The following is a 15,975-nucleotide window of genomic DNA, read 5'->3' as shown; positions in this document are numbered from 1 at the left end:
GAGAGGTGAGTCTCAGTTACCACATCTGGGAAAGGAGGACCATTTGCCTGCCTGCCTCAGAGGGCTACAGTGCAGCCCACACGAGACCACGGGCAAACTGTAGAGCACCACCAAATGTGAGCTGTTTTATTTATGACCCGATAAACCCAGAGGCTGTTGAAATGAGGGGAGGCATCCTGGGCACAATTGATGTTAAAGATGCTTAAAGCTCCGTTATCGCCTCATAAAGTGTCTCATTTCCTGCTGCTCATCACCAAGACACTCACGGAGGGATGAAAAAGTCCCCTTCAGAGGTGGAAGCCATCAGGACTGATATTTTTTTATGGGTAGTTAGTGGGAATTCTGGGAAATGGTAGGAGCAAATGATGGAACCAAACACTGCTCACTGGGGTCTTTACACAGGATGACAGGTGCTGCCCTTCCAGAGGGAATCAGGTGACCGCGTGCCTCAAAGCAAGGGCTCCTTGGAGAAAACTGTCAGCCAGGGGCAGCCATGGTCTTGCTGAAAGACAAGCAAAATAGGGGAGGGACAAGAAGGAGATGGAGAAGAAGAATCGTCAGGGAAAGTGGAAAGAGCATGAGCTTTGGGGTCAGACACATCTGTATTGGAACCATGGTTACCGGGCAGTCTTCACAAGTCATTTGACCTCTGTGACCCTCAGTTTCCTCATCTGCAAAATGAAATGGCAGCTATTCCCAAGGTTTTCCTGAGAAGCAAGCTGATAAATGGGGAAATGCACGGTGGAGTGGGGGGTCTCTGTGTGCACACACATGGATCACTGCCCCTGCATTTAGTGTCTTTGGCTTTCCTTCTCTTTAGTAGCAGCAGTTTCTCTCCAATTCAAGGACCCTGTGCTCCCCCCTCTTTATCAAAACCAGTTCTCAGGACAGCATTACCATTACCAGTATTGTGAACACTGTATGATAATCCAATCCCATTCCACCCCCCCATGGCTGTAATATTCAGAACTCAGGGTTGGCTAGGACACGCCCTGAAGGACAGCAGAAGCACGGGTGGGGGAGGGGTGGGACCCAACCTTTCAGGAGACCCCGCCCTCCTGCCCCACGGCTTACCCTCCCAGCCCCCTCCACCTGGGTTCACAGGATGACAAATGTGGTCTCCAGACTGAGGTTTAAGCTCTAGACCTGCCATTGACTACCGGTGTAACTAATTTCGCCAACGAAATGTATTGCTGAGGATTAAAAAGTATATACCGACCTTTCAAATGTGTCATAAGGATTTAATAAGGTACTATATATAAGGTAATTAGCAAGGTGCCTAGCACATGAAAACAGTAGATTGTTGCTGTTGTTGTTTCTACTTGTTTTGATTCCTTCCCCTCTGTGATCATGGATTGCACCTCATTTCTCTCCTTGGGGGGCAGGAGGCAAGTTGGCTGGGCTGACTCCCAGACTGCTGGTCTGGGGCAGGATGTGCTATGGTGAGGAAGCTTAGCTTCGGTGCCATCGGAGCAAAAGGGGCCTTCGGATGAAGAAACAGGTTGTGGTTCAGGACTGGGAGACAAAAGGCGAAAGATCAGGAGCCAGGAAGGTGCAGGAAAGAGGCGGGAAGCAAGGCAGGGAGGAGGGGACAGACTCACTTGTTGCCGTGAGCACAGCTGAGATGCCGGAGCCCTCCTGCCTTGGGAGCTGGCTCTGGGGGGCATGGGAGGGTCAGTGTGGGGTAAGGATGTTCAGACAGCAGCCCTCACCTGGCCCCCCAGACTCACATTCTGTCCCTCTGCTCGGTTCAGACGTGACATCTCCTGATATCCGTGTGATTTCTGCCCCTGACCTGGCCCAGACTTGTTTCCACTCCACAGGAATCCTCCTCCCTCTGGATCTGAGCTCAGCCCATGGCCTGATTTAGTAGGCCGTGCAATTTTCATTTGGTACCTGAGGCAGTCTGAGTACAGTTGTAACACCTTCACAGTATGTTTACCAAAAGCAAAATGGAAGAACTCGTCCCCGTGAAGATGAACATGAGTACCCTGTAGTTTCTTGGAGGTTTTTCATTTTAATTGGCATATCTCTGGAAAAGTGCTAACGTCATGCAAACGAGGCGTGAACTGAGTGCCCTGAAATACTTTGAAAACAGTCCTATGGGAGATGGATAAGGGCTTTAAGGATCTTGAAAGATCCTTTCTGGGCTTTAGAGACTTGTTAAAACAGTTTTTCATTTAAGTCTGAAGTTTGGGTTGCTTACTCTGAATTTAAATTCTTCAGTCTTCAGAATGTAAAGTACCTGGAGCCCCAGTGCCCCCATCCAAGGCTCACCCAGCTACATTAACCTTTAAATAAGGGGACATTCTTCTGAGGCCTTGTGGCTTTGTTGGTGCTACTGTGTGCTCCATTCTCTGTACTCAGGCAGTACAAACCAGTTCTAATACCATCTTGGCCTGAATGTGAATAAGAATAAGAGTAGTAGCTAGTATTGATGCTAACACAGGCATGGTTATTAGCACGTTACTTGAATTATGTCATTTTGTCCCCCTAATAACACCATGTGGTAGATATACTTTTTAACCCTATTTCAGAGATGAGAAAGCTAAGGGAAGTCAGAGACTTGCCAAAGGACAGAGAGCTAGTCACGGTGCAGTCAGGATTTGAAATCAGGTATGACTCTAGGGCTTATGCTCTCAACCATGCTACTTTCCTGCCTGCTGGATTAGTAAAGATGAAAAAGATTGATAGTATCCAGTGTGCCCAAAGTTGTAAAGACATTGGCACATACACATTCTTGCTGAAGTATCAGTTGGTACAGACATTTGGAGGACAGTTTGGTAGGCGCTACCAAAATTGTCAGTTTGCTTCATCGTTTGATCATTCCTGGAAGTCCATGACACAGGAACTTGTAAACAAAGAAATATGTACACAAGTATTCATTATAGCATCATTTATATAAACAGTTTAAAAATATCCACCAATAATGCCGGTTAAATAAGAAAACATCCATGCTGTGGAATTCTACACATACATCAAAAAATGGTGTGGCTTTGCTTTTTCACCAATTTACTAAGTATCCACAGCACTTGGATATGCCCATGAACAAGCCAGACCCTCTCCAATCCTATAGAGCTTTGGTTCTACTAGAGAATTTTGATGCTTCAAGAAAAATATTTAGTTTTTAAAACTAAATATTAAGTTTTCCAGAATGTTCCTGTGTTCTTATTTCATTGGTTACCATAAAAAATCACAACAAGGAACTGCTGATCATGCAGATGGTACGTAACCATGAGATAAAACAGTTTACAGGAAGAAGCTGTTCTAGTACCTGCAGACATGGAACGACCTGGCTCTAAAAAATAGAGATGGAATGTCAGCACCATAAATAAACACTAGTGGAGGGCCCCAACAATTTCTATTGAGTTATATGCTGCAAAAGCAAAATCAATGTCATTAGTTGGGACTTAAAAACCAAGATTTAATTGTAATACAAGGTGCATCTGCAGGGCCAGCTAATTTGGTGGCCCCCTTAACTCCACCCACATTGATTTTATTTTTTAGTAAAGTATTTCTTCAAGGGCAAAAGGACTGTCTTCAGACAGTACCTCGTTACTTGGATCTCATACTTGGATTTCTTTTTTTCTAAGTCTTGACCTGGCTTACCCTAATTTGAAGATCTCTAACACTTTCAAAATCAAGGAAAGGCAAATTATATTGCCATAGGTACTGACATGGAAAGTTTCCTGTGATATGATATAGTAAGGGGAAAATGGTAAAAATCGTGGTGCAGAATAAGATATTCAATATGATGCAATTTTTGTGGGAAAAGCTGTATATAATGTACGTGCGCACACACACATAGTACCTAAGTATAGTAAAAGGTCTGGAATGATATGTACTGAACTGTAACATTCTGGAGAAGGAGGTGGCAGAAGCCAGGGTACATGTTGAAGTAGAATGCTCAACATTTACATTGTGTGCTTCTGTGATGCTAAATTTTTCCACAAAAAGCATGTATTATTTCAAAATTGAAAATCAAAGAAAAAAGCTAGCTGATGCGGGCCACGTAGGCAAAACTTGGATTAAGAAATCACCCTGGAAGTTGTGGGGAGCTGTTTCAGGGTTTAGGCAGGCAATGGATATGGTCAGATTTGCAGCAATGTCAAGGGTGGACTGGGGAAAAGCAAGAAGATACTAGAGCCAGGGCAACTGGTGAGGAGACCGTGGAAGGACTCGAGATAGTAAGGCTGTGAATGCAGTGGATCTTGGGGCCCAATGGCTGTGAGGGGTAAGAGATGGAGGAACGCAGGCAGCTGGTGGATGTGCCCGACGGGGTCCACTGGAGGAAGAGCAGCGTTCTAGGGGCAGATGAACTCGTTGTGGGACACGGAACGTATGAGCTAAGTACAGGAAACCCAGGTCACAGGAGACCAGCTCAAGTCTTACATGTGAATTCATGTCAGGCAGCTTCTCTCAGTCACTCAGCAGATGCATATTAGGAGTGAGTCAGGGATAGAGTCTCAACAAATAAAAAAAATCTCCCATGAGAAATGTAAAGCGCTCTGTTGAGACTTGGAAACGCTCTCCCTGCAGATATGTGAGTGGGGGGATGTCTGTGCATCCACAGATTCTTTCCTCTGACCCAAAGGGGGAACCCCCAAGGAAGCCTGAGCTCAGAGCAGGCTGCAAGCTTCTGGGGGGATGGGGTGCTCTGTGGGCCTCACTTCTACCCTCGCCTCAGTAGGTCCCCAAGCTGAGCAGGATCTGGCTAAGCTCCTGTCCCCTCTAAGCTCCGCACCCTGCTCCATCCAGCAACCCATTCCCTGGCTGCAGACGAGGTGCTCCAGACCAGAGGCTTTTTCTAATCTTGCAGCCTGAGCCTGGAGGTACCTCTGACCTCCCCCTTGCATGGGATTTTCTGGGCAAGGTACCCACCAACTAAGGAGAAGTTCACCAATTCATCCCAAATACATGCTAGGTACCTATTGCCAGGCACAACTCTAAGGACTGGGGCAGAGCCGTGGGCCATCCAAGCCAGTCTCTGCCCTTTGGGAACTCAGAAACCTGTTCATTCGGCAACAAAGCTCTTGCTGCCCCTGCTGGTGACATCTTGGGCTTTTCTGTGCAGTGTGGACAGTGGTGTCTGAACACTGCTGGGCCCCGGCCTGGGGAAGGGGAGCTCCAGGACCAGCTGAATCCACTCTGGGGAGACCCCAGGCAAAACTGAATTTGGACCTGTGGAAGCTTAAGCCTTGAAAAGTATATGGTAGCCCTCAGCCCCAATGTGTAATAGAAAATAAAAACCCAAACAAATCTCAAAGTAAAGTTAACCAAGATTAACAAAATTCTGATTTTTCCCCATGATGATGACTTAAGGCTTTCCTTCTAAATGTTAATTATCAAATTCTTCCTCAAAAAATTCTTTCAGGTCCCCAAGCTTTAAGGGGGCCCTACACATTGTCCAAAGCAAACTAGAGCAGGATTACGTGAGTGGCCCAGGTGTGGGCCCCAGGCTTCATCTTGCCCTCCTTGTCCAAGGGAGTCTGATCCAGTATGTGAGTCTCGACAGCAGGAGAGGCCTCGGGGGTGTCAAGCCTTGGGGTCAGATGGTGGCTGCAGTGTGGCTGGAGCAGGCCCCAGTGGAAGCCTGGACACAGAGAGCATCATAACCTGCCCTCCAGGCTGGATATGATATGGAGGTCTGGCCATCCCAGGGGGAGGGCAAGTTAGAGTCTGGCTCCTGTGGAGAAGGGTCTGCGTGGGAACCCTTAAGTGTGGCTCAGTGGGCCCCTCGGTGTCCAGCACACACACAGCAGGCACCCTGGATGCAGCCCCACCTCCTGGGATTGCTGAGACTCCAGGGCTCTTCACCCGGGGGCAGGTAGAGTCTCAGCAACAGGTAAGGGCATGGGGGTGGACAACGTCACTATGTCAGAGCCCTCTTGTTCCCTGAGCCCAGCTCTCCTCACTAAATACCTGTGGTCCTTTTTTACAGAGCGATGAGGTCCTCACTGTCATCAAAGCCAAAGCTCAGTGGCCAGCCTGGCAGCCTCTCAACGTGTAAGTAGCAACAGGGCCCTGTCCAGCCCCCCGCCTGGCCTTGTATTGTGGAGCCACCCACCTCCTGGCCTCCGCATGCCAGTTATGTCGTAAAAGTCAGCACTGCCTCTCAGGTGGCTGAGCAGGTGAGGTGCACCGCTCATGCGTGCAGTACCAAGTGCCCCTGCCTCCTCGGGTAATGCAGGCTTGGTCTCTGTGTCCCCCATGGCTTTAACACTGCAGAGGACCCCACTCAGACACTGGAGGTGTTAAGAACACGGTTAACTATAAAGCTTTGAAAATCGGGGAGAATTCTAAACTGAGATATAAAATTGAGGGTCACCAAGGAATGGGAGGCAATCAACACCAAGGACATGGTTGAGACAGCTTGAGAATGAGAGTCAAGGGCTTGGGACTGAGTCCCGAGGAGCTCCAACATTTAATGCTGAGGAGGGAGGACTTGCCTGCAAAGGGAGCAAGGAAGGAGTAGCAAGGAGATTGGGGGAGGAAGCTTGGTAACAGGGAAGCCAAGGGAAGCAAGCATTCAAGAAGGATAGCTGTGTCCAGGGCAGCTGAGAGATCAAGGAAGACCAGAGTTGCACAATGCCAGTTGAATTTATCAACATCAAGATCATCATTGACCTTAACTGGGAATCCTTTCTGCTGAGTTATGGGGGGAGGGTAAACGGCCTGGAGCAGGGTGAAATGTGAACAGAAAGTATGGAGTCTGAGTACAGACAACTCTTTTGTGAAGTTTGATATGAAAGAAGAGAGACTGGACAGTAGCTCCAAGAGGATGAAAGAATCAATGGAGCTTTTTTTTTTTTTTTAATTTCTGAAGATTTGAAAAAAAATATTTGGGGACACCTTCCCACCCTTCACCCATCCCTCAGATATCTTGAGACTCCAGTGGAGCAGAATTAATCCATGGCAAACACTCAGATTTCCCCAATTCCCAAAGCCTCTCCACTCAGTGCTACCAGCTTGTTAAGGGAAAGGAATTTTCCTTTGGTTTTCCCATACCCCAGTCTCCCCTTTCCTCTTCCAAATCTCATTAGGAAGTCAAATTAGGAAGCCTACACGCAGCCAAGTTTTGTTTTGCAGAAACAGCCCTGCCCCTCCTTGTGAGCCTGCTCTATTGAGGTTAATGGGATTCCAGCCTCCCTCAGGCCAGTGCAAAGCCAGGGTGACCTACTTTGTGAGGTCCTGCCCAGAGAAACTGACTTGTTTTTCAATGATCTTCATCTTTATCCCCAGGACCACTTCTCAAAGGACAGCCATGAATGAACAAATTAGCTGCTGACTGTTTAGCTCAATAAATCAAGCTGTGGCTCCAAAAGCCCAGAGTACAGGTAGAGACAGGAAAGACAAATTATGAGCAAAAGCCACGTCCTCTACAAGTTCTTCCGGCGCCTGAGTAGAAAATGCCCAGGTTTCCTGCAAATCAATGCTGAATTTCCACCACCCAGTTCCTCCAGTTAAGTCTGTTAGGAATTACTGGAACTTTAAAAAATTTTATTCCCTTCCTTATGATGAATCCTCGAAAGGACTGTAGTCTCCTTAATTATTCCCAGCCATTCCAATTAATTAACATTTGTTTAGACAGATCTGTTTGTGAGACAGATGAGAGGCAGGTGAAATAGAGACATGGTCACCCTTTCCAGAAACCATGCCTCTGGAGGGTCTGTGCCCCCCAGCCATGGTTCCCAGGGGGCCAGAGGCATGTTTCTGTCAAATCAGGGCTGGAAGTTTCAGGGTGCTTCCGGTCTCCTGTAGAACCTGCCCAGGTCCGTTGATGTCCCCAGGATTGTAAAGGAAGACTGGCCTTGGACTAGAGAACGCAGAGGTCTAACAGGCCCGATGGACTCGGAGCCCTAGATGCCTCCAAATTATAAACAGAGTTGTCCAAGGCAGAGAGCTCTCTGAAACCTTCCTCCAGCCACACAGACTTCAGCCTAGTGAGTGGCTCTAGCACCGCCTAGTGTCGAGATTGAGTTTCTGCAACTTTGAAAGCTCTTTATTGAGGATTATTTGAAACAAACAAGAGGGACAGAACTCAGCGTATGAGTGACCTGAGTCTCACAGATATGGATCTGCAATTTAGAATGGTATAGTAAGTCTCTAGAAGGACCATAAAAATCCTTTATTGCCTCTTTTCTTTCCTCGTGTTTTTGAAAGCTTTGTTTAGAAAAGCGGAGAAGGAAACCCAGTACTTTTATGGTGCCCGTCATGATGATAAGCAATTTCCTCACAAAAAGCCCTGGGGTGGGTCTGAGGATGCTCCCATTTTGCAGATTAGTAATTGTAAAGGGACACGAGGTCAAAGCTGCTGTCACATAGCTAATAAGTGACTGAACCAGGGCTCAAATCCAGCTGTCTCTTCCAGTCCCCTTTGTTCTCTCCCACACCACGCTGCCTCTCTGAATGTAAAAAGGCACAAGATATCTGTCTTCATTTGGTTTTCATTTTTCTGGTATGAATTGTCTGTTCATAACTTTCCTTTACCTATTGGGATTGTGTTTTTTGTTGTTTCTTTTACAGATTTGGACTAGCTCTGTACATACTACAGACATTAACATTTGTCAAACTAGAGAGTGACATTTTTGCTAACATGTCATTTTTCCTTTCTAATTCAACACTGTTTCCATTATGCAGATGTTTTTAGTTGGTATATAACTCAATTACTTACTTTTGTGATTGCTTTTATTGTTTCAAAGCTGAGAAAATTAACGTTTCTCTAACAGATCAAAAAACTTGACTTTCTTTTCCTATGATCTGGTTGTTTTTTTACTTAACTCTGAGTTTTTGCTGTTTGGGGGGATGTGTGTGTGTGTGTGTGTGATATTAGATGTGAATACCATATTTTTTTAAACTGCGATTAAGTTAGCCCAACTCCACGTGTTGCATGATCTTTCCTCTCCCCCTCAATTTTGTATGAGTCCTTGTCTAAAGTTTCTGGAATCTTCAGCCTGTGCCACTGATCTATATTTCTATCTTATCCTGGATATTACACCATTTTCATTATCATACGTTATAGTATATTGTTATATGGTATGGCCAGATCAATTCTCTTTGCCAGAAAAGTGATAAAAATTTAAATCCCAGATAGAATAAGATCAAATTAATAAAATACTTTATATGGGAAGACATGGCATATAAGAAAGCATGAATAAGAATTTTTATTATGGTTTGGACAAATTAAAGAATTCCAGTCATATCTAGCATTTCCTAAAGAAAACTCACATATATTCTTATCCATTTCATTATTTTAAATAACATTTTTATTATAGAAGTAATAAATACTTTGAGGTAATTTTAAAATTAGATCTGAAGGCCAAAAGAAGTGTTAAGAGCTCCATATTCATTTCCTAGATTAACTCAATTATGTCAACAAATATTTGAGGAGAATCTACCGCATGCCAAATTCTAAGCCAGGCACCGGGATATAGCTGTAAACAAGACAAAAATGGTCCCTATTCTTTTGGAAACTAACAGGGAAGATGGAAATTAAACAAGCAACTCCAAGGAAAGAGTGAGTTCAACATGCTCTGGGAAGGTACACCAGGGGTCCTAAGCAATTTGAGGTGAGGTCAGGAAACATTTCCTCCTCTCAAGCTGGCGGGCCTGAGGATGAATTTTCCAGTCAAGCGTACAAGAAAAGAGCAGGACGTAACTGAACATGTTATAAAATCGTTCCCAGGCTTTTACAGCCAAATTTACCATATCACCCAACCTAAGGTCAGGCGTTTTGTGCAGGGATCGGTTGCCCCAAATTTTCTACCCCTTGAAACACTTACCAAGGTCTGGGGGATACCTCACTCAGGTTACAGATTTGGCCAAAATGCATTAGCAGAGAATGATTTGTATAAACCTTGTAAAACACAGGAGGTTCTCAGATGGTTACATCCTTCAGCTGGGCAGAGTAGCAGGGTGGTGTGTTGGATGGGGCTTGGTTTGGTTTCTCCAGCTGTGGAGTCCCAAGTAGAGCTGGTTTTGTCCTTTTAGGTTGTCATGATGAATAGCTTCATCCGTGGGGTACAGGATACACAACCACATGCTCAGGGAGATGGGAAAGTAACAGGTGTAGTGGTTGGTCTCTATGGCAACGGAAGAGAAGCCTTCCTCCAAGGCACTGCTGGACTCCCGAGGGGTCCAGCGCCAAGCAGTCCCGCTCTGCCCACATGCCCGTGCTCTCTGCCAGGCAGTTACTGGAAGGCAGACCCCAGACGGTGTCCTGTTAATCCCTAGGTGTCCTGTGAATACCTAGGTGAGCAATGCTGCAGCTCCCCAGACTGCAATTGTTGTAGAAGCCAGGTCTTTAAGGAAGCTGCTAAAAGCTATGACCTACGTGCCAGAAAATGCATGCATGGGAAAAGGAAATGAAATCCCCCAATCTGTGCCAAACTAAATAGCAGACTATGTAAGTGTGGGACTTTAGCAGTTTATAAAGGCCTCCTAACATATCATCTGAGCCTCACAGCAACATGGCAGGTGGGTAACGTCAGATGAAGAAATTGAGACTGGAAGAGGATGAGTGAGTTACTTGCCCAAGATCTAGTAAGTAGTGGAGCTCAAGTCATCATACATCTACTTGTTCAGCTGGCCCACTGGAAACCTGGTATTGGGATACGGCTGTGAAACAGGTTTGTGCCCTCAAAGGGCTCCTAGTCTAGTGGGGGAGACCAAACAGTGAGGAAGAGATTACAATCAAAGGGTACAGCTCAGAGACCTAAACAGAGTGTGTGGAAATACAGACCAAAGGCCCTGGTCTCAGTGCAGGGGATCAGAAAGGCTCCTGGATGAGGTGACTCATGACCTGAGGCTTGGAAGATGAGTAGACCAGTGATTCTCAAATGTGAGGCACATTAGAATCACCCGGAGGGATTATTAAAACAAAATGCTGGGTCCTACCCCCAGTCTCTAAGTAAATCTGGGGTGAGGCCCAATAATTTGCATTTCCAACAAGTTCCCAGAGGACACCGATGTTTCTGGTCCAAGGACCACACTTTGAAGGCCACTGAAGGAGAGCCTTCCCAGCCGATGCAAGTGCACGTGGGTCCTGATGCCAAAGCCAGGTTCAGGCCAGGCTCTTCCTCCACTCAGGTTCCAGAACCTGCACTGGCATCAGGCTGAAGTGAGAAGTGCATTCAGGAAGGCCTCCATCCCCTTGCCTCTCTTTTCTGATCTCCATATGACCCTTCAGTGCTGCTTCACTCAGTAACAGTAATACAGTAAGTCCCCTACATATGAACGAGTTCCGTTCCTGCGTTCTAAAGTCCAATTTGTTCAGAAGTCCAGCAAAGTTAGCCTAGGTACCCAACTAACACAATCGCCTGTATAGTACTGTACTGTAATAGGTTTATAATAGTTTTCACACAAATAATACATGAAAAAAACAAAAAAATAAAACATTTTAAATCTTATAGTACAGTACCTTGAAAAGTACAGTAGTACAGTACAACAGCTGGCATACAGGGGCTGGCATCGAGTGAACAGGCAAGGAGAGTTACTGGCTGGAGGAGGGGGAGGAGGTGGGAGATGGTAGAGCTGAAGGATCATCAGCAATAGGAGATGGGGAAGGGGGGCAAGCTGCAGTTTCACTCACACCTGACGCTGGTGGAATGCACATTCGCATCTTTGCAAGTTCGCAACTTAAAGGTTCAGATGTAGGGGACTTACTGTAGTAATCATTGGTCAGGTGCCAGACACTGAGCTAAGTACTGGATGCGAGTTCTGTCATTAAACGCTAACAGTAACCCTTTGGGGTAGAAGTTATGGGGATCCCCATTCTGTAGATTTGGATACTGAGGCACAGAAAGGTTTAGTCATTTGTCCAAGGATACACAGCTCTAAGAGGTGGTATGGGATGATGCACACCCAGGCTTCCCGCCTTTGCTGCTTGTTGCCTGATCCCATCCGGCCTGCCCAAGGGGCCCAGTTCCACAGGGCCCAAGCAAGCCTGGAGTCATCGCTTTCTGGGGACAGGTGAGGGCAGCCAGAAGCAGCTGGTCCCAACAGACGGGCATAGAGACTCCCAAACAGCTGCCAGCTGGACTGAACAGACGAGCTGGTCCCCAGTTAAGGATTCCCCATGATTAGCAGCCTGGGTGGAGAGTCAGGCAGAGCTGTCTTCCTGCCTCAGCCTCACCAGCTGCGTCTCAAAGTTTATTATTAACCTTCGATATGCTTTCCTTTCTTCTTTACAAAATGAGATGATCATTCTAACCCCCACAGGAGTATCTTGAAGGGAAAATAAAATAATGCAGGTGTGCCGCCAAGTGTGGCCGAGTGACTATAGCTCTCCCACCACGCCTCTCAGTGGGCTGCCACTGTTGATCTCATACAGCTCTGGCCACTCCTAGGACCTTGTCTTAGCAACACGAGGACACAGAGGTTGAAGAACTGCCTCTCACAGCTTGGGGGCTGTCAGCCAAAGGTCTCTGGCTCTACAGCTGGGTCCCTGCTCGCCCACTGGAGGAAACAGCCAAGGAACCAGCTGTGAGGCGATGGGTGAGCTCTGCTGCCAGGGCAGGGCCTTGCTCTGAGCAGCCTCTGGGGGGCACTGGAGGCAGCAGGCTGGGGAGATGATCCCTCTGATGGCACAATGTTGCTCTAGAGAGTGAAGTGGGGCTGGGGGCGGTGGGGACTTAGAAACTGATGACGAAAAGAATTTGGACCTTGAATTAAGATTGACTTGGGTTGTCGTCTCCGTTCTGCCACTTCACTTTGTGACTCTAGACAAGTTACATAACATAACCCTTCTGAGCCTCAGTTTCCGCATCCATCAATTGGAGTCAATAATCCTTACCCCAGGTCTGCTCTGAGGCATCTATGAAAATGTATAAGGAAAGGCTTGGGGCATCATTAAGCAGTTTTTATTTGTCAAATTCACCTCACTTCCAATACGTCTGGGCGCACACGTAGCCTGTAGTATTTGTTCATTCGCTTATTCAAAAACATTGGCTTAGCATCTACGATGTGCCAGGCACTGGAAATAAAGCCATGAAGGAGGCAAACAGAATCCCTGCTTTCCCAGAGCTTACACTCCAGTGAGAAATGATAGTCAGTAAACAGCTAAACAAATAAATAAGAAAACACAAAATAATAGTAAGTGCTGAAGACACATTAAAAATGGATAGCATGGTGTAGCATATGGTTCTCCCCATGTGTGGCCAATGGATGGGCTTGGAAAGAGAAACCAATAATACCCAAAGGTAGAGACCAATGGGAGAATCCCCCTTCTTTCTCTCCCTCTCATCCTTTAGCCATCGTCTGGCCAAATGTCCCTCAGAGCATGCACCCCCAGGGCCCCGAAGGTAAAGGTCTCTGTATTTGGTTTCCAGGAGAGCAGCACCCTCGGCTGAATTTTCAGTGGATAGGACGCGCCACTTAATGTCCTTCCTGACCATGATGGGCCCCAGTCCCGACTGGAACGTGGGCCTGTCTGCAGAGGATCTGTGCACCAAAGAGTGCGGCTGGGTCCAGAAAGTGGTGCAGGACCTGATTCCCTGGGACGCTGGCACCGACAGTGGGGTGACCTATGAGGTACGTGTGTGCCTGGAGTGGTGAGTGACAAACCTTCCCGAGCGCCTGCTCCTTCTCTGGCCCTGTTCTGGATGCCCTGGCCATGGAGGTGAGTCTGGCTCAGGCTCTGTACCAGATGTACCAGATGAACTCACAGTCCGGTAGGGGAGCCCAGCCTGGTCCCATCATCACATACTCACATGCTGTGTGACTCGGACTCCAGGAAGTGTCCGTGCAGCTGGTCAGGAAAGCACAGGAAGGGACTCTGCTGAAGAGCAGTGCAGAGATGAGCATTAAGGAACAGCAGGCAAAAGGCATGGAGGCAAAAAGAAAGAGAGAGAGAGAGAGAGAGAGAGAGAAAGAGAATGGGGAACAGCAGGAAGCTGACGTGTGTTAAGCTGGGCCAGATTCCAAAGGTTTCCGGATGGCCAGGCTAAGGAGTTCGGATTCTCCTGTGAATGTCAATATTTTTCAGATATGGTCGGCACACCAACTGCATCGAAATCTGGAATCATCAGAAAACCAGTGGTAGAACAATCTAGAACAGACGTTGGTAAACTGTGGTTTGGGGGCAACCTGGAGTTTTCTAACCCAGCCTCACACATTCAACTGCATGTTGTCTGGGGCTGCTTTCTCACTACAACTGAGTTGAGTCGTTGCAACAGACACAGTTGGCCCACAAAGCCTAAAATATTTACCATCTGACCCTCTGCAGACAAGTTTGCCAACTCCTGGTCTAGTGGGAAGAACTCTGGATTCAGACCAACCTGGTTCAGCAATTTCCTAGCTGGAAATGGCTCTCTAAAACTCGGCATCTTCATCTGGGCATAATCCTACTGTGTACATGGGAGAATTTGAAAGTATAGATCTACAAATGTTCATGCACAACACATGGCATGAACCAAAATTCTGTAAATATAAATAGCAGTTATACTTGTTAAATTCCTTTCAAGGTTTTTGTTCTGATCATATATCAAATTTTTGTGGTTTTTAACCAGTTTTATTTCCCACTCTCTGTATCTGTGTTTTCTCCACTGCAGTCATCCAACAAGCCCACAATTCCCCAGGAGAAAATTCGACCCCTGACCAGCCTGGACCATCCTCAGAGTCCTTTTTACGATCCAGAGGGCGGGTCCATCACTCAAGTAGCCAGAGTTGTCATTGAGAGAATCGCTCGGAAGGTACTGGGTTGGAGCTCACCCTGGCACAGACCCTTCCCATCAGACCAGACCCCTTTCAGCTCTTGAATCATGCGGTCCCTGGCATATTCAGGATGTGGAATTCCTGGGCCTCCCACAGTTTCTAGAATGCAAATTATTCATAAGATTTAAATGAGCAAAATGAACATGGTGGTACAGCTTGACACTCAACCAAATAAATGATTTGCTCCAGGTAACTAGGCTTCATCATGAATGCCATAATCAATTGCTAACGTCTGCCATGGGTCAGGAAGTGGGAAGTTGTGGCTTTACTGCCATTTCTTTTTCCGGTCAGGTTGTAAAAGTGGGCCCAGAACTCCGCCATGGCCTAGGATTTGTATACAGGGTGGGCATTCGATTTTATATCCTCTTTCATCTTTCCCCCACACATTCCGTTCTTTAATGTGAGCCCTCCAAGTAAAATTCCTTTTGCAGGGGGAACAGTGCAATATTGTACCTGACAATGTTGACGATATTGTAGCAGACCTGGCTCCAGAAGAGAAAGATGAAGGTAAGTTGTCTTCCTTTGTTGCAGGTGGCAACATAAATTGGGAACTAAACATAAGCTATCTTTTGGGAAAGCAATTTGCTAACATGTTTTAAAAGCCACAAATATATCCTTTGATTTGGTAATCCCTTCTTCGCCGATTTCTGCTTGAAATATAATTCAAAACAAGGCCAAGGCTAGGCACAAAGTATGAGGGAATTGGTGAAGGTATGACACCGGAATATATATTCAACAGTATCAGGCAAATGGCATTTGCATAGGCTTCACAGTACTCAGATGACTCTCTGCTTTGATTCTCACACTAGCCTGTGAGGCAGGAGTGGGTCCATCCACTTCCCCAGCAAGGAAAGTGAGCCCAGACTCTACAGTCAGGAGGCAGTGGCAGAGCCCTGGCTTCAGCTCAAGTTCTCTCATAGGATCTGGAGCCAGACAAGCTGGGCTCTTCTCCTCTGGCCCTGGGCAAGAGGCCCACCTTTCTACCAGTTTCCTCAACTGTAAAATGGGGATAATTGAAGAACCCGCCTTGTAGAGAGCTGTGGTAAGGAGCTAATGGGATAAGACGAATACGGTTCTTAGAATGATGCTGGCACATGATAAGTGCTCAGTGAACCCTTATTCTAATCATGACACTGTGTATGGGTCACTGGGAAGATGAGCAACACCACACACAAAAACCTGTGTTTCCCCCAAATTGCCTGTGATATGCCTGCACCTGTGTGGAAACGATGTCTGCCAGGGTGAGGGGCTTGTGTTCATGTG

At 46.7% G+C, this 15,975-nt stretch overlaps 1 protein-coding gene across 1 annotated transcript in view; it reads left to right on the top strand.

Moving 5' to 3' along the window:
• SPON1 (spondin 1) overlaps positions 1-15,975 on the top strand; it is a 275,141-nt gene that overhangs the window by 248,167 nt on the left and 10,999 nt on the right. The window contains exons 7-10 of the mRNA XM_059070571.2: positions 5,942-6,006; positions 13,329-13,530; positions 14,550-14,690; positions 15,144-15,219. Of these exons, the coding sequence (XP_058926554.1) occupies positions 5,942-6,006; positions 13,329-13,530; positions 14,550-14,690; positions 15,144-15,219 (484 nt within the window). The remainder of the gene's footprint in view (positions 1-5,941; positions 6,007-13,328; positions 13,531-14,549; positions 14,691-15,143; positions 15,220-15,975) is intronic.

The sequence above is a fragment of the Kogia breviceps genome, chromosome 7 (assembly GCF_026419965.1).
Source record: "Kogia breviceps isolate mKogBre1 chromosome 7, mKogBre1 haplotype 1, whole genome shotgun sequence".
Lineage (NCBI taxonomy): Eukaryota > Metazoa > Chordata > Mammalia > Artiodactyla > Physeteridae > Kogia > Kogia breviceps.
Note: the sequence above shows the minus strand (reverse complement) of the source record. Positions and strands in the feature narration are given on the sequence as shown.